Genomic DNA, 21,999 nt, shown 5'->3' with positions numbered 1-21,999 from the left:
ATGTTTATGATTCCTTCTCAACGATGTACTTCTCCCCTAAAAATCAAGTTATAAGAAGCCATTTTTAAAAAACACATTTAAGTTGTTCAATAAATACTTATCTAATATTTTGGATATTTTATGGGGAAAAAAACCCACCAGACTGAAAGCCTCCCCCCTTCCCCTTAACTGAAAAAAAAAAAAAAAACTTGAAGACAAGAACATGCATAGATATGGATTCCCTCACTCAAAAAATTATGTTCATATATGAGTCTTCAAAAAAACTCTCTTAAGGAGAAGTTTCTCAGATTTCAAATCCCACCTGTTTCTCCCCTTACCTTCCATCCCACTCCCCATTCCCTGTATCCAATACTTGTTGAGGAAAGACTTTTGAGGCAGCCAAAGGGCCGAGGTTTGCTTTTTACCACCTACCTCCAAGACAGCAGCAGAATGAGCAAGCAACCTCTTCAAAGATGCCTGGAGTTCTTCTGGATGTCAGTCCAGGAAAGGTGATGGATACAAACCAGCTCTGCATTGCAGGAACCCATGAACCAGCCCCACCCCCAACTGGCTAATTTCAAGAGGGCAGGGACATCAGTGTGAAAAACTCTTATTAGAAATCTTCTCCAGATGTGACTGGCAATGGGTAATGGGTAATGCGATGGGTGATCTTTGCTGTTGTTCAGTGAAAAAGAAATTATTACAGCTGATTGCATGCAGGAAAAGCTTTATTAAGTCACGGAACTGTTACAATTTTTTTAAACTGCAGTGTAGAATACTCAAACATTTTTAAATGACTTGGGAAACAATTGGTATATATTTAGTAAGCAAATTCCACTATCACAATTTTCTCTGCTCCCACCCTCAATGCTCAACTATAGAACATTCATTTATTTATCATGTTTAGTATCTCTGTCTCACAGTCATCTGTCAGAGATTTTGTTGCAAAAACTTGTCTCAACAATTCAATACACAACGGGAAGATATGATCATACATTTACAGGACTTGAAATGTTTAAGAATAATACACAATAATAGGATTACAAGAAGGGCAGTGACATCTTTCAATTCATTTTGCTATTTCCATTCTCTTTTTTAAACATTAATCTCTCAAGTCCGTCCAAGTCCCATCCTTTAAAATGCATCCTGTTCCTTTTTCCTCTCCTCCTCAAATGTCCATATTTTAACAATTCGAGTTCTCTTGCCTGGGGAAAAGAAAAGTTACTAACTCACAAGGGACATTTATTGACATCTAATTGTTACAACCCAAACCACAGCACAAAAGTCAGTCATGTACAGGTGACACAGCACAATGGGGTCGGTCCATGTTTTCAGCACACTGAAGGAGAAGAGGGTCGGGCTCCTTAAGGCTCAGGGTTCACATGATGATGCACTTGCCCAGCAGCTTCTCGGCGGTCTTGGGGATCTGGGATTTCTTCTGGGGAGGCTGGGCGCTGGCGGCGGCGGCGGCGGCGGTGGCGGGCTTCTTCTCGAAGTTTATCAGCATCTGGAACAGCTCCTGCACATTGATATTCATCTTGGCGGAGGTCTCCAAGAAGGCGCAATTCCACTCCGACGCGTAGGCAGCACCTTCCTTCTCGCTCACCTCCCGGTGGCTCTCATCGCACTTGTTGCCCACCAGGATGATGGGACACTTTTGCGGGTTGTTGCCTTTGAGTTGACGGATCAGCTCATAGAGGGGCTTCAGCTCCTCCAGGGTTTGCTTCTTGGTGACGGAGTAGACCAGGATGAAGGCGTGACCCCTGGCAATGGCGAGGCGCTGCAGGCCCCGGTAGCGGCGGCCGCCGGTGGTGTCGGTGATGTGCAGCGCGCCCGCCTTGTGGCTACAGCCCAGCGCCTGGCGGTAGGTATCTTCGATGGTCGGCAGGTACGCCTCACGGAAGTTGCCGCGCACCCACCTCTGCACCAGCGCGCTCTTGCCCACGCCGGCTGAGCCGAGCACCACCACGCGGAAATCTCTGCTCCTCCTCTGGGGCAGGCAGGTACGGATGACGATCACGGTAGGCAGAGGCCGCAGCCGCTTCATCAGCCGTTCCTTGAGGCCAAAGCAGGAGTTGCCCATGGCTGGGTACTGGCGGGGAGATGCGTGCACACCTTCTCTGGCACTCGGCCAGCAGTGAGGGAAGCCTAGGCAGGAAGAGAGAAAGAGACGAAGAGTGAGCGACGGGAGTCTAACCCGGAATGGTGTCTTGTCGCAGCGCCTGCCTGGCCCGCCGCTCCCTGGGGACTGGGGGCGGGCCGGGGGGGGGGGGCGGGGAGGTGGGAGGGGTGTCTGCCTCATCTCGCTCCCTAACCCCACCCTCCTCCCACTTCCCTCCTCCCTCCTCTGCGGCGAGCCCGCCACCCACCCCACACACCTATGGAAGGCAATGCGGGCGGGGAGGAGGGCAGGCTCGCCCAGCACCTCTTCCAATGATACCTTACTGTTACTTTCGCGGTGGCTACGCACCCATTTTTATTTTTCACGCCACACTACTCCACTCTACAGAATGCCGCAATAACGGACAGCTTGCCAACCCTTAAGACACGCACGTCTGAGCGATGTTACCAAACATTTTCTCCCCAAATAAGCCCTTGTTGTCTTCTCTCCTTCGGTACGAAAAATTGTGCGCGTCTCTGACATGGATCGATCACTGCGGGCAAGGTTAGGTTGCTGCAGACATCGCGATCCAGGGTGTGGTCACGGGGGCAGCGAGGGGCGCCCAGGGAGACCACAGAGTCCAGGATTCGTGATGCTAACAGAGACCCCTTACCTGCAGCAACTGTCCCCAGGTACCCGCTTCCCTGACAACGCACCCACCAGTTTCCACCCCACGATAACCCAGGCTGGTTCGCCCGCTATGCCGCGCGTTCATGTGCCCGAAAAAAAAGGCGGAAGATAGCTTTTACCTCTTTCCGAGGCAGGAACCTCGCGGCAAATTCACTCCTTGCCGGGGTGGGCTTTGGCCGCGGTCGTAGCGGCGGCAAGTAATTGCGTAACCAAGCTCCGAGCTGCAGCTGGCGACCAGCGCGCTCGGAGGCTCGGGGCGAAATGCTCCAACGGGGGGACTGAGGCTGGTTAGCCAGAGCCAGGGGGCGCAGGCTGGGAGACTCCACTTGCATGGCTCACGGAGGGGGGATTGGGCTATGAGGGGCTGACCGAACCCAGACGCGCCCCCCACGCAGTCCCCCCGGCGTCCCCCACACGGGTACCCACAGCCCGGGCGGGGGCGGGGGTGGGAGGCGGTCCTGCGTTCACAGGCGCCCGCCCATTGAGGGGGCTCTGCTTACAGCGCTGTTGATGCAGGCATTTCTCACCTACTGCATTCCTCACCACTTCTGTGCTTTTGCCCCCTGCGGGGTTAGCCTTTCCCAAGCCTCGCCACCTTCTTTTCACTGCGGAATGGCCAGTTAGAATTCTTCCCGCTACTGGGGCCAGACACTTCACCGCATCTCATCCACTTCACTTAGTAAACATTTGTCCGGCGCAAAACCCAGTTTCTGTCTTTGTAGGGGAAGACCAACAGAAGTCTCTTCTGTTACAAGAGACTTCGGAACATGCCGCCGGTTGGATTTCCTGTTGTATAGACATGTGCTGTGTTTAAGGGTTGAGGGGTATCCTCTACACCCAGCGACATTAAGCAGCTATCACATCCATCATCACTATGTGTACAATACGTCTCATTTAGTCATCATCACAAAAATCTCACAAGAGAATCGAGACTGGAATGTGGGCAGCCTTCTAGGAGCAGAGAGCGACCCCTGGCTGGCAGCCAATAAGAAAACATGGACCGCAGCGCTAACAACCGGATTTTTCCAACAACCTAAATGAACTTGAAAGCAGATTCTTCTCTACAAACTGCGCATAAGATCAGACCGCCAACACTTTGATTTTAGCCTTAATTAAGCAGAGAATCCAGTTGAGCCCATCCAGACTTCCGACTTAACAGAATTGTGGGTTCTGCGGTTGGGAGTCGTTTTAAGCCACAAAATTTGTGGTAGTTTGTTACACAGCAAAAGAAAACTAATGCAGCAGGTAAAATTACTTGTTCAAGGCTACAGGGCTCATAAATGATGAACCTAGGCCCAAACCTAGTTCTCCTTACTCCAAGTCTTGTTCTTTTTCTGGTATTATCATTCTGTGTCATTAAGCTGATACACTATATTTTACTCACTAGTGAAAACATTTTTATAGCTTTTCTTTCTTACCCAAAAGCCCATGCGTGTTAGGTAGAGATCAAGAGCACACGTTTTAGAGGCAGAAAACTAGGTTTAGAATGTTTGTGGGTTTTTTCCCTTTTCCTTCTTTTGAGTACATCTTAATATGCCTTTGAGCTGTGGAGTCCTGGAGAAATTACTTTTCTGTAGAAGGGGAACTGATACCTGTGAGAAAGAATTGTGGGGAGGATTCAAGGAGCTACTGCCTGAAGACTAATTAGAAGGCATGTAGAATGCAATAGGTAACATAAACGACAGCTATTAACCTTCACATAGTAATACAGAAGTCTGTATACACATAATCCTGTAGTCTTTGAGTATTTTAAGAGTGGCTTTTTGGAAGTGGCAATGATCTTTTTATTTAATCCAAAGAAGAGCAGATTTCAGTCTGGAAAACAGCAGGTTTGGGGGTAAACAAGTTGATAGAAGAACTTGGGTCAGGGAAGAAGTAGGGTGAGAATTCTAAGCATTAATGAAATCTTTGCACATTCCTCCTAAACCACAAGAATCACTCTGTCCGTTGAAATTAGGGCAACTACAAAGTCTTTAGAAATGAGAAAGACTAGAAAAGAGGCTCTGGAAACTGAAACTGACAGGCATCCGTTTACCCCAGAGCAGGCTACTTGGTGCTTGACAAGTTGTCCTCTATATTGGGGGGTAGTTCTAATTATTAGTGAAGTTTTCTTAGTTTACCTGTCACTCCACCCACTGATTCTAGTTTCATCTTCTGGAGTCTGGAACTGCATTGATCAGTCTGCTCCCTTGGATAACTTTATATCCTTTCAGCCATTTGAAGACAGTTATGTCCCATCACTAAGTCATTCATAACATTGGAAGTGGCCTGAGGACCATCTAGCCAAGCCCTTCGTTTCGGTGATGAGGAAACTGAACCTCAGAGGCCACGTCATGCCCCGACTCCTGACCAAGCTTACTCTTCTCTCCCTCAGCCTCGTCTTCTGTTTGAAAACAACTGTTCCTTGGGGGGTATGGGTGTCTTTTTCTCCACCACTTTTTAGGTTTTTCCAATTTTTATAATGCACATTTGTTTTTTACAGTAAAAAAAAAAACGAAAAACGAAAAATACATGTTTTAAACACAAAAAAACAAAAGGAAAGAGGCTCCTGAAAACACTGATATGGAAGATGAATGAAGGTGCCTCTGGAGGCAAGACATTTAAAACAAAGAAACACCCAAAAAGAAGATGAGAAGCAGAAGGTGGAGGAGGAGGCGGAGAGGAGGAGGAAGAAGAAGATGGAAAAAAGCTAGGGGGTGTGGAAATATATATTCCAAAGCTAAAGCCTTCAAATGCCAGAGAGATGAAATTAAGAGATTATAAATAGAATTCACAAGGAATGATGGAAATTTGAAACCATAGCTTCTACATCCAAACCAAGTCCTGCACCTCAAAAGTCAGTATAAAATATCTCACCTTAAGAGCCGTAGCCCAGGGAACCAGCACTGTGGTGGGCCAAAAGTGTCAAAGGAATGGGCCATTGAGTAGAGTTCCCTGTGCTTTACAGTAGGTTCTCAATATGCCTTTGAGCTGTGGAGTCCTGGAGAAATTACTTTTCTGTAGAAGGGGAACTGATACCTGTGAGAAAGAATTGTGGGGAGGATTCAAGGAGCTACTGCCTGAAGACTAATTAGAAGGCATGTAGAATGCAATAGGTAACATAAACGACAGCTATTAACCTTCACATAGTAATACAGAAGTCTGTATACACATAATCCTGTAGTCTTTGAGTATTTTAAGAGTGGCTTTTTGGAAGTGGCAATGATCTTTTTATTTAATCCAAAGAAGAGCAGATTTCAGTCTGGAAAACAGCAGGTTTGGGGGTAAACAAGTTGATAGAAGAACTTGGGTCAGGGAAGAAGTAGGGTGAGAATTCTAAGCATTAATGAAATCTTTGCACATTCCTCCTAAACCACAAGAATCACTCTGTCCGTTGAAATTAGGGCAACTACAAAGTCTTTAGAAATGAGAAAGACTAGAAAAGAGGCTCTGGAAACTGAAACTGACAGGCATCCGTTTACCCCAGAGCAGGCTACTTGGTGCTTGACAAGTTGTCCTCTATATTGGGGGGTAGTTCTAATTATTAGTGAAGTTTTCTTAGTTTACCTGTCACTCCACCCACTGATTCTAGTTTCATCTTCTGGAGTCTGGAACTGCATTGATCAGTCTGCTCCCTTGGATAACTTTATATCCTTTCAGCCATTTGAAGACAGTTATGTCCCATCACTAAGTCATTCATAACATTGGAAGTGGCCTGAGGACCATCTAGCCAAGCCCTTCGTTTCGGTGATGAGGAAACTGAACCTCAGAGGCCACGTCATGCCCCGACTCCTGACCAAGCTTACTCTTCTCTCCCTCAGCCTCGTCTTCTGTTTGAAAACAACTGTTCCTTGGGGGGTATGGGTGTCTTTTTCTCCACCACTTTTTAGGTTTTTCCAATTTTTATAATGCACATTTGTTTTTTACAGTAAAAAAAAAAACGAAAAACGAAAAATACATGTTTTAAACACAAAAAAACAAAAGGAAAGAGGCTCCTGAAAACACTGATATGGAAGATGAATGAAGGTGCCTCTGGAGGCAAGACATTTAAAACAAAGAAACACCCAAAAAGAAGATGAGAAGCAGAAGGTGGAGGAGGAGGCGGAGAGGAGGAGGAAGAAGAAGATGGAAAAAAGCTAGGGGGTGTGGAAATATATATTCCAAAGCTAAAGCCTTCAAATGCCAGAGAGATGAAATTAAGAGATTATAAATAGAATTCACAAGGAATGATGGAAATTTGAAACCATAGCTTCTACATCCAAACCAAGTCCTGCACCTCAAAAGTCAGTATAAAATATCTCACCTTAAGAGCCGTAGCCCAGGGAACCAGCACTGTGGTGGGCCAAAAGTGTCAAAGGAATGGGCCATTGAGTAGAGTTCCCTGTGCTTTACAGTAGGTTCTCATTAGTTATCTATTTTATATATAGTAGTGTATATATGTCAATCTCAATCTTCCAATACATCCCACCCTCCCTTCCCCCTTGCTACATGTATAACTGATGCACTTTGCCATACAGCAGAAACTAACACTACATTGTAAAGCAACTATACTCCAATAAAAATTAACTTAAAAAAAAAAAAAAGGAATGGGCCAGACCAGAGCTCTGGAGCAAATATTGGCTAGTTAGGATCCACAGTTTGGAGATATATCAGGGAGAAAAGACAATTAATTGAAACTAACACTGAGATGAAACAGAAGTTGGAATTATCTGACAAAGACTTTAAAGCAGCCATCGTAAGAATACTTCATCAGGCACTTACAAATTTTCTTGAAACAAATAAAAAATAAAAACATTCAGCAAAGACCTAAATAGACGTTTCTCCAAAGAAGACTTACAGATGGCCAAGAGGCACATGAAAATATGCTCAGCATCGCTAATTATTAGAGAAATGCAAATCAAAACTACAATGAGATATCACCTCACACCAGTCAGATTGGCCATCATCAAAAAGTCTACAAACAGTAAATGCTGGAGAGGGTGTGGAGAAAAGGGAACCCTCCTACACTGTTGGTGGGAATGTAAATTGGTACAGCCACTATGGAGAACAGTATGGAGGTTCCTTAAGAAACTAAAAATAGAGCTAGCGTATGATCCAGCAATCCCACTACTGGGCTTATATCTGGAGAAAAACATAGTTTGAAAGGATACATGCACTCCAATGTTCATTGCAGCACTGTTTACAGTAGCCAAGACATGGAAGTAACCTAAATGTCCATCACCGGATGAATGGATAAGGAAGATATGCTACATATATACAATGGACTATTACTCAGCCATTAAAAAGAGAGAAAGAATGTCATTTGTAGCAACCTGGATGGACCTGGAGATTATCATACTAAGTGAAGTAAGTCAGACAGAGAAAGACAAATATCATATGATATTGCTTATATGTGGAATCTTAAAAAAAATGATACTAAATGAACTTATTTACAAAACGGAAACAGATTCACAGACTTGGAGAATGAACTTATGGTTACCAAGGGGAAGGGTGGGGTGGGGAGGGATAGACTGGGAGTTTGGGATTGACGTGTACACACAGCTATATTTAAAATAGACAACCAGGGACTTCCCTGGTGGCACAGTGGTTAAGAATCCACCTGCCAATGCAGGGGACATGGTTTCAATCCCTGGTCTGGGAAGATCCCACTTCCGTGGAACAACTAAGCCTGTGTGCCACAACTACTGAGCCTGCACTCTAGAGCCCATGAGCCACAACTACTGAGCCTGCATGCCACAACTACTGAAGCCCGTGCACCTAGTGCCTGCACTCCACAACAAGAGAAGCCACTGCAATGAGAAGCCCACACACCACAACAAAGAGTAGCCCCCGCTCTCTGCAACTAGAGAAAGCCCGCGTGCTGCAACGGAGACCCAACACAGCCTAAAATAAATAAATATTTTTAAAAATAAAAAATAAAATAGACAACCAATAAGGACCTTCTGTATAGCATAGGGAACTCTGCTCAATACTCTGTAATAACCTAAATGGGAAAAGAATTTGAAAAGGAATAGATACATGTATATGTATAATTGAGTCACTTTGCTGTTAAACCTGAAACTATCACAACAATGTTAATCAACTATACTCCAATATAAAATAAAATTTAAAAAAAATTCAGCAAAAAAATAAAATGTATAAAAAGTATCTAAATGGAAATTATGGAACTGAAAAATACAATAATAGAAATTTTTAAAACTTTCTGAATGGTCTTGATAGTATAATGGAGATGACATTGGATGAATCAGTGAACTTGAGGGAGGATAAAAAAATAAAACTTACTCAATATAAACAATAGAGAGAAAACAGGATGGGGAAAAAAAGGAACAGTCTCAAGAACCTGTGATACAGTAACCAAAATCCCAACATCTGTATCATCAGAGTCCCATAAGGAGAGGAAAAAAAGTCTAAATGAGTATGGGAAGAAATTATGGCTGAAAATCTCCCAAATTTGGTGAAAGACACAAACTTACAGTTCCAAGAAGCTGAGCAAACCCCACCAGGATAATTCCAAGGAAATCCATGCCAAGACACATAATTGAATTCTGAAAACTGAACACAAAGAAAAACTCTTGAAAGCAGCTAGAAATAAACAATATATTACCTGACAGAGGAACATTATTTCAGATGATGGCAGATATCTCATCTGAAACCACAGATGCCAAAGGAAATGGCATGACATTTTTCAAGTGCTGAAAGAAAAGAACTGTCAACTGCAAATTCTATATCCAACAAAATGGTCCTTCATGAAAAAAGACATGTTCAGATGAAGAAAGACTAAGAGAATTTGTTGCTAACAAACCTCCCTTAAAGAGTGGCTAAAGGAAGTTTTATAAACAGAAAGGAAAAGATAATTTGGAACTTCATAAAGAAAAGTAGAATATCAAGATAGGTAAAAGAAAAAGTAGGGGTAAATATGATAGACAATCCTTCTCATAAGTTTTTACAATCATGATGATCAAAACAAAAATTATAACACCTGATACTCAAGGCAATGATATTAAAAATTAGGGAAGGCAAAGGGACCTGAATAGAAGTAAGGTTTTCATACTTCACTCTAATGGTAATAGATTATGATGTCATATATGCATATTGTAATACCCAAAGCAATAACTTTCTATACAAAGAGATATACTCAAACACACTAAAAATAAATCAAAATAGAATCCTATAAAACATTCCAGTAACCCACAGGAAGGTGATAAAAGAGAAACAGAGGAAAACCAGGAAACAAATAATAAAATTGCATACTTAAGTTCATATATATCAGGAATCACCTTAAATGTAAATGGTGTAAATACACCAATTAAAAAGGCAGATTGGCAGGGTGGATCAAACAAACAAACAAAAGAAACACAAGCCAACTGTATGGTGTTTGAAGTAAGAAGAAATTCACTTCACATTCAATGACATAGGTAGGTTGAAAATAGAAGGATGATTTTACATAGTAAAACAGAATATATGGAAACCAGAATTTTTAAAACACAGTATTATTTACACTCTATAGAAAAGTTAATACTTTGTGTATAATTTACAAAACACATAAATAGTCTGAATGCTGAAAATTATAAAATGCTAATAAAAGAAATCAAAGAAGACCTAAATAGATGGAGAGACACAATGTGATCATGGATTAGGAGACAACTTAGTAAAGATGTCAATTCTCTCCAAACTGATCTATAGGTTTAATGAAATTCTTGTCAAAATCCCAGCAAGGATTTTGTAGGCATAAACAAGTTTATCCTAAAATTTATATGAAAAGGCATAGTATCTAGAATAGCTAAAACACTCTTGAAAAAGAGGAATAAAGTGAAAAGAATCACTCTTCTTGATATTAAGGCTTACAATATAGCTACAATAATCAAGGAAGTGTCATATTGGTGAGGGATAGACATATAGATCAATGGAACAGAACAGAGAACCCAGGAGTAGGCCTACACAAATACAACCAACTGATTTTCGATAAAGATGCAAAAGCAATTCAATGCAGGAAGGATTGTTGTTGTCCTTTCAACAAATGGTGCTAGAGCAATTGTATATCCATAGACAAAAACAAACAAGCAACAAAAAAGTCAACTTAAATCTCACACCTTATATAAAAATTATCTTAAAATGGAAATGGACTTAAACATAACATGTAAAAATACAAAATTGCTTTTTGAAAAGAATATCTTCAGGATTTAAGTCTAAGGAAAGAGTTCTTAGACTTGATGCCATTAGCACAGTCCATAAAAGGAAAATTTGATAAATAAAAGGAAAATTAAAAACTTTTATTCTGTGAAAGACCTTGTAAAACTAATGGAAAGAGAAGGAATACACTGGGAGCTATATTTGCAGGCCACATTTTTGGAAAACGACTAGTATGCCAGAAATATAGAACTCTCAAAACTCAATAATACAAAGTCCAATTAGAAAATGGACAAAAGACATGAATAGACATTTCACTGAAGAAGACATACAAAGAACAAATAACCATATGAAAAGTTTTTTAACATCATAAGCCACTAGAGGAATGCAAATTAAAAGCACAATGAGACAGTGGAATATTATTCAGCCATTAAAAAGAATGAAATAATGCCATTTGTAGCAACCTGGATGGACCTGGAGATTATCATACTAAGTGAAGTAAGTCAGACAGAGAAAGACAAATATCATATCATATCGCTTATATGTGGAATCTTAAAAAAACTGATACAGATGTATTTATTTACAAAACAGAAATAGACTCACAGACATAGAAAGCAAACTTATGGTTTCCAAAGGGGGAAGGGGAGGGAGGGATAAATTGGGAATTTGGAATTAACAGGTACACACTACTACATATAAAGTAGATAAACAACAAGGACCTACTGTATAGCACAGGGAACTATATTCAATATCTTGTAATAACCTGTAATAGAAAAGAATCTGAAAAAGAATATATATGATATATATAATTAGTTATATATATATTCATTTGTTATAAAATTAATGATGCAACTAAACATACAACCCAGTGTACATACCTAATACTACTAAACATACATACCCAGAGCTCTTGGGTATTTATCCCAGAGAAATGAAAATTTATGTTCACACAAAATGCACACAACTTTATGTGTGAATTTTGTATGCAAATATTTACAGCAGCTTAAATCATAGTAATAAAATACTGAAAACAACCCAGCCATCCTTCAGCAGGTGAATGGTTAAACTATGGTATATCCATATCATGGAATACTACTCAAAAAAAAAAAAAGAGAGAGTGAGCGAGAGAGAATTATTGATACAGGCTACAATTTGAATGAATCTCAAGAGAATTACGGTGAGTGAAAAAAAGCCAGTCACCAAAGGCTGTATACTCTATGATTCCATTTATGAAACATTCTTGAAAGAAAATTATAGAAACGGTGCTAGTAATAGGGCTTAGAGATGAGGGAAGGGGCATGGAAGAAAGGTGGGTATGCTTGTAAAAGGGCAACAGGAGAGATTCTCATGGTGATGGAACTGTTCTGTATCTTGACTGTGGTTGTAGATATGCAAACCTATACATATGATAAAATTCCATAGCATTAAATGCATACACAGATGAGTACAAGTAAAACAGGGGAAATCTGAATAAGAGCAGTGGATTGTATCAATGTTAACATCCTGGTTGTGATATTGACTACAGTTTTGCAAGATATTACCATGAGGGAGACTAAGTTACTCAGGCTCTCTCTGTATTATTGCTTACAATTGCATGTCAGTCTTCAGTTATCTCCAAGTAAAATCATTAATTTTAAGAGGCATTTGCAAAAAAGCCAAAAACAACACATCTCTTGTGGCTCCCTGTTGCCTACAGAATTAAAGTTCAAACTATTTATCTTCAGATTTCCAGCTCCCTGCAAACAGATCCCAGATTCCCTTTCAAATCTTACCTTCCACAAGTCTACACACACTGGCTTAATAACTGGATATTCTTGGGAGTTCCTGTGTCTGCTTTTCCACTCAGTTCATCCTCCAACCCCAACCCCTCATCCACATGCCCCAATCCTGCCCTCCTTCTAGGTTCACCTCCAAATGGCACATCCAGCTGGAGGGAATCCTTCCCTCTGAGTTCCCACACACCTTTTACCTTGTATTATAGCTTTGTATATACTTGTTTTATACTCTCCACAAAGCTATGAGCTTTTCTCAGATGGAACTGAGATTCATTTATCTCTGATTCCCTCACAGATGTTAGGAAGCACCGGCATGTAGCTCTCAGAGGTGACCAGGATGGTGTGGGGTAATGTAGATTCTATCAAGAGGGGTAGAAGTCACTGTAGGAGTTCCCAGCTCTCGAGCCAGCTGACTTCTCTCCAGCTGTGGTTCCACCACCTGATTATAATTTGGCCTTTAATTCTATCCTTAATATCCTCAACTGATAATAGGGAAATACATGGCAAGTGCTGACATGTTAAAAGCACCTTCCTCAATACCTGGCAACAAGTAGACACTCAAAATGCAGCTGGAGTTTGGAGACCTGTTCTCCAGTTCCCGTTTGCTCACATACCGCTTGTTTGGCCTTAAACAAATAACTTGTTTTCCTTTTATATTCAGTTTCTTCATCGGTAAAAAGGGGTCAAAAGTGCCCCTGTTTGAAGGAAGATTAATTGACTTATGTGTGTAAAATTCAAGCAGGGTATTGCTCGTGGAATGTGAATAAGCTAACATCCATTTGAGTCTTTGCTATGAGCCTAATATATTACATGTGTTTATTCATTTGGAACTTATATTATGAGTCCATGAAGTGGAACTAATACTGTCTCCATTTTACAAATGAGGAGCCCAGGCATAGAGAAATTAACTGCATGGTAGAGGCTAGGAATTCTGGCTACCTCTCGGACTTGTGTATTTCACACCATGCTGCCTCTCTAGCAGAAACAGGTGGTGATGTTTAGGACCCTCACAATCATAATTTGGGGAATCTGTTTTCTTTCCATTTCTTTCTGGGTTCTTCCCCTCTTTTAAGCTCTGTAGACAACTAATGGCAGTTGCGCTCCCCATCCTTCACCAAAAAATAGTATCTTCTTTACAGTTTTGATTTCCAAGATCCGTGTTACTTCAGACTCTCTTCCTTTATCCCTGCAAGGATCTTCTCCCATTCCTATGACTTCTATTCCCAGCCTGACTGCTTTCTCTTAGCACCCTGATGCTATAAACAGCTCCTTGTTCATAGAGACATTAGCTCCTACCTCATAAAGAAAGGAGGACACCAGATAAAACTCCAGCAGCCCCTAGCCCACACATATCCTGCAGCATTTTCTCTTTTCTCCATCCAAGGCTGATGCCTTCATCTGAGCCCTGGAGTGCTTTTCAACCTGTGGTCCTAGGATCACCTGAATTGGCATCAACTGGGATGCTTGTTAAAAATACTCAACCCAACTTACACGATGCTACATGTCAAATTTTTTCAATTAAAAAAAAATACACAACCCACATCTACAGAATGAGAATCTATGGGTGATACCTGGGGGTCTGCATTTTAACAAGGCCCTCAGGTGATTCTGATACAGAAGAAAGCTTGAAACTACTTGAGCACCTTGCTTGATCCATCATCACACCTCTAACCTAACAGAATGAGTGAAGGGGGGTCAAAAGATAAAAAGAAAGAAGAGATAACAACAAGAAAAAAGAAACACAAGAGGAAAAGCAAAACTGGAGGAGAAAATTTTGAGTATGATTTTGAATATGTTGAATTGGAGATGCCTGTGGGACACACAGGAGACTATTTCTAGTACTCAGTTGGAACTATTGAATAGAACTCCAGGGAAAGATGGATATAAATCCATTATATTTAAAATGGATTTCTTGTAAATATATATATATATATATATATATATAGTTGGATCTTCTTTATCTACTCTGTCTCTGTATTTAATTGGTATATTAGACAATTCATATTTAATATGATTATCAGTGGTTAGACAGATTTCATGATTATATTTCCTGAAACAAGAACTGGAAACCATGGTTTGCAATGGATTTCTGTGCTTCTCCCAGATTCAAGAGAGAAAATTTTAATACCAAAGTGTTGACATTCTTGGGATATTTCAATGTTTTAGGCAATTTTCTTAACTTCTCTATCCTCAGTCTTCTCATCTGTAACATTGGGATAATAGTGGTATCCTACTCTATAGAGTTCTAGTGAGTAAATAATGAGTATTTCATGAGTAAATAAATATAAAATGTTTGGGACAGCGTCTGGACATAGTAATCACTCAGTAAATGTTAGCTATTCCCACTTAACGGAGACAATAGGGCTAAATATTTAAACAAATAAAACGTGTACAGGTTGGAAAGGAAGAAATAAAACTGTCTTTGTTTGAGGGTTACATGATTGTCTCTGTACAAAATCCCAAAGAACTGACAAAATAAAAAACCCACCTGAAATGGGTAAATGATTACAGCAAGGTCACAAGATACAAGGTAAATGTACAAAATCAATTGCTTTCCTTCATACCAACAATGAACACTGGAACTTGAAATTATTAACACAGTACCATTTACATTAGCGTCAAAAACCTTGAAATACATATAAATCTATCTAAATATATATAAGATCTATATGCATAGAAATAAAAAACTCTAATGAAAAAAGTCAAAAAAGATCTAAATAAATGAAGAGATATTCTGTGTTCGTGGATTAGAAGACTCAATATTGTTAAGCTGTCAATTCTGCCCAACTTGATTTATAGATGCAATATGATCCAAATTAAAATCTGAGCAGCCATTTTGTGGATATCAAACAAACTAAAGATTATCTGGAAAGGCAAAACAAACAAACAAAAAACAAAACTAAATAGCCAACACAATACTGAAGAAGAATAACAAAGTTGAAGGACTGCAATTACCCAACTTCAAGACTTACTGTAAAGCTATAGTGATCAACATGGCATGGTATCTGTCTGTTCTGCTATTGTTGGATAAAGTATTTTATAAATGTCAATTAAGTCTAGTTGATTAATGGTGCTGTGTCAGTTCAACCGTGTTATTACTCAGTTTTTGCCTGCTGGATCTATTAATTACTGAAGGGGTATTCAAGTCTCCAAATCCGTAATAATGGATTTGTCTATTTCTCCTTGCTGTTCTATTAGTTTTTGCCTCGCGTGTTTTGATGTTCTGTTGTTAGGTACACACACATTAAGGATTGCTATGTTTTCTTGGAGAATTGACTCCTTTATCATTATGTAATGACCCTCTTTATCCCTGATGATTTCCCTTGTTCTGCAGTCTAATTTGTCTGAAATTAATATAGCTATTTCAGCTTTCTCTTGATTAGTGTTACTATAGAATATCTTTCCATCCCTTTACTTTTAACCTATCTGTGTCTTTATATTTAAAATGGATTTCTTGTAAATATATATATATAGAGAGAGAGAGAGTTGGATCTTCTTCTTTATCTACTCTAACAGTCTCTGTATTTTAATTGGTATATTTAGACAATTCATATTTAATGTGATTATCGGTATTTTTGGTTTAATATCTACCATGTTTGTAGCTGTTTTATATTCATTGTACTTGTTCTTTATGTTTTCCCTCTTTTTCTTCCTTCTCTGGTTTTAACTGAGCATTTTATATAATTCCATTTTCTCTCCTCTTAGCATATCAATTTCTAATATACATTTATAACAAATTTAAGTCCACTTTCAAATAACACTTCAGATGAACGGCAGGTGACCTATAATATTCCCAATTAATCCCTCTCATCCCTTACAGATTTATGTCATTCATTTCACTCATCCATATGCTATAATCACCTAATGCATTGTTACTATTATCACTTTGAAGTTATCTATTAGATCAATTAATTTAAAAAATAAAAAATTTTATTTTACTTTTATTTATTCCATCTCTAATGCCCTTCTAGTCTTTATTTAAATCTAAAATCTGAGGAAAAGCTTTAGAGAACATGCTATCTGGAGAGAACCTTGAAGGGAGAAGAGGCTATTGGGGAAAAGACGGACAGAAGAATGATGCCAAAAGGGCACAGAGCCAAGAAAGCATCTATGGATGAAATAGTAGTTGAATTGGAATCCCTCCTAGAAATCATCTGTGGTTTAATTACCTCATTTCCTAGGTAAGTAATCTGCCCAAGTTTACACAGCTAGAAAGTTGCAGAACTGGGATTCAAATCCAGGAAGAGTGACTTCAGCGCCTATTCTAACCACAGAAGGATGGAAGGACTTGCTCAAGGTGTCTCAGCCAATCAGACACAGCCAGAACAAGATCTTAGTCCCTGTCTCCCAGACCCTCACCTTCCATTCTCCCTCAGGTACGCATCCTGAAACACAATTAATACTCAGAAATACTATGGGGATTTTAGAGAGTTAACATAGTTTTCTGGGGTTAACATAGTTTTCTGGGGTCAAGGTTAAAAAAGGAATCAGTAATGATATATCCTCAGGAGGCAGAGAGGATTTGTAGAGTTTCACTCATTACAGCCTTGAATAAGTTACCAGCATAGTCTTCTTTTTTTTTAACCTTCTTTTTTTACTTTTTAACATGTTTATTGGAGTATAATTGCTTTACATTGTTGTGTTAGTTTCTACTGTGTAACAAAGTGAGTCAGCTATACGTATACATATATCCCTATATCCCCTCCCTCTAGCATCTCCCTCCCACCCTCCCTATCCCACCCCTTTAGGTGGTCACAAAGCAGACTTCTTAATGAAATGAGCCAGAATCCTTCTTTGGAAACTTTCCTAGACAATCAGGTCTATGTAAGTGAATACTTATACCCTAGGCCCAAGGGAATGTACCAACCAAATGAAGGCTCCTTGAGGAGGGGGTTGGTGGGAGCAGACTGTCAGACACCACAATGGGACTGACAGAGGAGGTCTTTCCTTCTTTCTTGGAGTATTACAGGTAAAAGATTATGTATTCACATAACAACAAGGATGGGTGTTAAAAACATAGTGCTCACTGTAAAAAAGTAAGAAAGTGGGATTACATAATTATATAAATTAAAGATATATGCCCACAAAACAATATTATACATTTTGCAGGAACACATACATACAAGATACATATTAACACATTAGAATAGTTGCATATGGGAGGCAAGGAAAGACAGTGAGCTATACAGGACATATATATATACACATACACATATTACATATTTACATTTCTTATACATACTTGATTTATATAAGGATATATATAATTTTATCTCCTTATATAAATCGTGTGTGCGTGTGTATATTACAACCCTGAACAGTGATAAGGTTCTTGAGGGCAGCATCTGTAAATGACTCATTTTAGAAACCCTCACACTTCCTGGTTTATAGTAGGCAAACAAATATTTCTGAATGAATGGAGTCATTTTCAACTTCCCGAATGTTCTGAGCAGTACCTGCCAGACAGAGCAAAGACCTTTCTTCCCAACACCTCCCTTGCCCCTGCTCCCCGTTCTCTCTGTGCCACCAAGTTCTATTAAAGTAGCAGGAAAGAGCTGCCTACAAAGAGAGGACTAATTATTAAAGAATGAAAATAATTATCCCCATTAAAAACAAGAAGCACATTTTATGCCCCTTTTAAGTAAAAATGTTTAGTTTTGCAGCGTATTCCCCTTTGATTTTTTCCACGTGCACAGTTTCCACTGTAAAATACTCATTGCCTAAACAAAAGCATTCTTTGTACAAGTCCATAAAGAGAAATAAGTTTTCACCCTATTGTGTTATTTCAGCAGGACTCTGAATGCTATTTTTTTTTTGTGGAACACAATGGTGTATATACTCCTTGTTTCACTGTTTTCAAACAAAATCATGTTTCTGCCAGTTAAATTGAATTCAGCAAGACTGAATTTTTAAAAGGACTTTTAAATATTATAACAGTTTTAGATTCACTGAATTATCGCAAAGATAGTAAAGAGAGTTCCCATATACCCCACAGTCAGTTTCCCCTATTATTAACATCTTACATTTGTATGGTACATTTGTCACAATAAATGAACTGATATTGATACATGATTATTAACTCAAGTTCATTTTTTATTAAGATAGCCTCATTTTCTTTCCTAATGTCCTTTCTGTGTCTCAGGATCCCAGCCAGTTTACCACATTATATTTAGTTATCTCCTTAGTTTCCTCTTGGTTGTGAGATTCTCAGACTTCCCCTGTTTTTGATGACCTTGATAGTTTTGAGGATTATTGGTCAGATATTTTGAAGAAAGTCTCTCAAGTGGGGCTTGTCTGATGTTTTTCTCATAATTAGACTGGGGTAATGTTTTGGGAGGAGGACCACAGAGGTACAGTATCATTCCCATTGTACCACATCAAGGGATACACCATCAACATGACTCATCACTGTTGACATTATCCTTGACCTGGTTGAGGTGGTGTCTGTCAGGTTTATTCACTGTAAAGTTATTCTTTTTTCTCCCTTTCCATCCTATACTTATAAGCCTGCTTTTAAATGTTAAGACTAATTAATGAAATTCCAGAGGCTGGTCTTAAAAGTGAAGTCTTTACAATTAGCAAAAGGATTCTCAGAAAAGAGCAAGAAGAGGTTTCCCTTCCCCTGTACCAACTGTGGGAGAGCTGTTTCCTTCTGACTCATGAAGATTGCATGAAGAATCTGATTTGGTAAAGCTTTAAATTGACAAGACTCACAAGAATGTTACTTTTGTTTTCCTGTACAATATGGAGATGTGAATATATGTAACTTTCCAACTGGTTCTGCTCTTTGCTAATGTACATTTGTCCTTGGGCACATAATGTGAGAATACGGTAACATATCATAGAAATAATGTAGGAATCAAATGCAGAGATTAACAAAGGACTATGAGAATATTGGAAAAAAGAACAATTTCAACCAGGCAACCTGAGGACAGTTTCATGACAGGTAGGACATGTGAGTATGGTTTTAAGAGATAGAGGAGGCTGAAGGAACATCACATGCACTAACGGAAAAGGAAAGGACAAGGCATAGGAAATGGAGAGCTCTAATACCTAAGCACACAGAATGGGCAGAACTTTTATACTAGGCTAAAGAGTTTGCACTTTATTCTATGAGCATAGGTGTGGGGGACATTGAGATTTGGGGGTAAGGAGAGTAATACGATCCTGTTTGAGTTTTAGAAAAGTAACTGGCAACTGTTTAAAGGAAATTGGAAAGATAAAAACTTAGAGAAAAACAGCAGTTATAAGGGCTTCCCTGGTGGTGCAGTCGTTAAGAATCCACCTGCCAATGCAGGGGACACGGGTTCAAGCCCTGGTCCGGGAAGATCCCGCATGCCACGGAGCAACTAAGCTCCGTGAGCCACAACTACTGACCCCATGCTCTAGAGCCTGTGAGCCACAACTACTGAGCCCACATGTCACAGCTACTGAAGCCTCAGCACCTAGAGTCCATGCTCCACAACAAGAGAAGCCACCGCAATGAGAAGCCCACGTACTGCAACGAAGAGTAGCCCCCGCCTCCTGCAACTAGAGAAAACCCATGCACAGCAGCAAAGACCCAATTCTCACAAAAATAAATAAACTAATTTTTTTTTTTAAAAAGGAGAGGAGCTTCAAAATGGCGGAAGAATAAGACGCGGAGATCACCTTCCTCCCCACAAATACATCAGAAATACATCTACAACTCCTGTAGGAGTTGTGGAACAACCCCAACAGAACACCTACTGAACACTGGCAGAAGACCTCAGACTTCCCAAAAGGCAAGAAACTCCCCACGTACCTGGGTAGGACAAAAGAAAAAAGAAACAACACAGACAAAAGAATAGGGACCGGACCGCACCAGTGGGAGGGAGCTGTGAAGGAGGAAAGGTTTCCAAACACAAGGAAGCCCCTTTGCGGGCGGAGACGGGGGAAGCTTCGGAGGCACGGAGGAGAGCGCAGCAACAGGGGTGTGGAGGGCAAAGCAGAGAGATTCCTGCACAGAGGATCAGTGCCGATCAGCACTCACCAGGCCGAGAGGATTGTCTGCTCACCCGCCGGGGCGGGAGGGGACTGGGAGCTGAGGCTCGGGCTTCGGTCGGATCCCAGGGAGAGGACTGGGGTTGGCTGGGTGAACACAGCCTGAAGGGGGCCAGGGCGCCACAGCTAGCCAGGTGGGGGTCCGAGAAAAAGTCTGGAGCTGCCGAAAAGGCAAGAGACTTTTTCTTGGTACGCGAGGAGAGGGGACTAAGCGCACCGCTAAAAGGAGCTCCAGAGACGGCGCGAGCGTCGGCTATCAGCGCGAAGCCCAGAGGCGGGCCTGAGACGCTAAGGCTGCTGCTGCTGCCACCAAGAAGCCTGTGCGCAAGCACAGGTCACTCTCCACACCTCCCCTCCCGGGAGCCTGTGCAGCCCGCCACTGCCAGGGTCCCGTGTTTCAGGGACAACTTCCCCGGGAGAACGCACGGCGCGCCTCAGGTTGGTGCAACGTCACGCCGGCCTCTGCCACCGCACGCTCGCCCTGCCTCCGTACCCCTCCCTCCCCGCGGCCTGAGTGAGCCAGAGGCCCCGAATCAGCTGCTGCTTTAACCCCGTCCTGTCTGAGCGAAGAACAGACGCCCTCGGGCGACCTACACGCAGAGGCGGGGCCAAGTCCAAAGCTGAAACCCAGGAGCTGTGCGAACAAAGAAGAGAAAGGGAAATCTCTCCCAGCAGCCTCAGGAGCAGCGGATTAAATCTCCACAATCAACCTGATGTACCCTGCATCTGTGGAGTACCTGAAGAGAAAACGACCAAATTGAGGAGGTGGACTTTGGGAGCAAAGATATATATATATATTTTTCCCTTTTTCTCTTTTTGTGAGTGTGTACATGTATGCTTCTGTGTGTGATTTTGCCTGTATAGCTTTGCTTTTATCACTTGTCCTAGGGTTCTGTTTTTGGGGGGTTTTTTAATTACTTAAAAAATTTTTTTTCGTAATATTTATTTTTTATTTTAATAACTTTATTTTATCTTATCTTCTTCTTTCTTTCTTTCTTCTCTCCCTTTTATTCTAAGCCATGTGGATGAAAGGCTCTTGGTGCTCCAGCCAGGCATCAGGCCTGTGCCTCAAAGGTGGGAAAGCCAAGGTCAGGACACTGGTCCAAGGAGACCTCCCAGCTCCACGTAATATCAAATGGCGAAAATCTCCCAGAGATCTCCATCTCAATGCCAAGACCCAGCTTCACTCAATAACCAGCAAGCTACAGTGCTGGACACCCTATGCCAAACAACTAGTAAGACAGGAACACAACCCCATCCATTAGCAGAGAGGCTGCCTAAAATCATAATAAGGCCACAGACACCCCAAAACACACCACCAGACGT

General features: G+C 40.9%; 1 protein-coding gene across 7 annotated transcripts in view; it reads right to left on the bottom strand.

The window, feature by feature from the left end:
* Window positions 1–689: 689 nt before the first annotated feature.
* Window positions 690–21,999, bottom strand: part of DIRAS3 (DIRAS family GTPase 3) — a 50,030-nt gene continuing 28,720 nt past the window's right edge. For 5 of the 7 annotated variants that reach the window (XM_055084539.1, XM_028489273.2, XM_055084540.1 and 2 more), the window contains one exon: window positions 690–2,127. In XM_055084539.1, coding sequence (XP_054940514.1) covers window positions 1,358–2,062 — 705 coding nt within the window. In that variant the 5' untranslated portion in view covers window positions 2,063–2,127 and the 3' untranslated portion in view covers window positions 690–1,357. Of the gene's footprint in view, window positions 2,128–9,222; window positions 9,253–11,599; window positions 11,654–21,999 lie in introns of those variants that run through there. The other 2 variants (XM_028489278.2, XM_055084542.1) reach the window with 2 other exon arrangements.

The sequence above is a fragment of the Physeter macrocephalus genome, chromosome 4, assembly GCF_002837175.3.
Source record: "Physeter macrocephalus isolate SW-GA chromosome 4, ASM283717v5, whole genome shotgun sequence".
NCBI lineage: Eukaryota > Metazoa > Chordata > Mammalia > Artiodactyla > Physeteridae > Physeter > Physeter macrocephalus.
The sequence above is the reverse complement of the archived record's forward strand: the minus strand, read 5'-3'. Positions and strand labels throughout refer to the sequence as shown.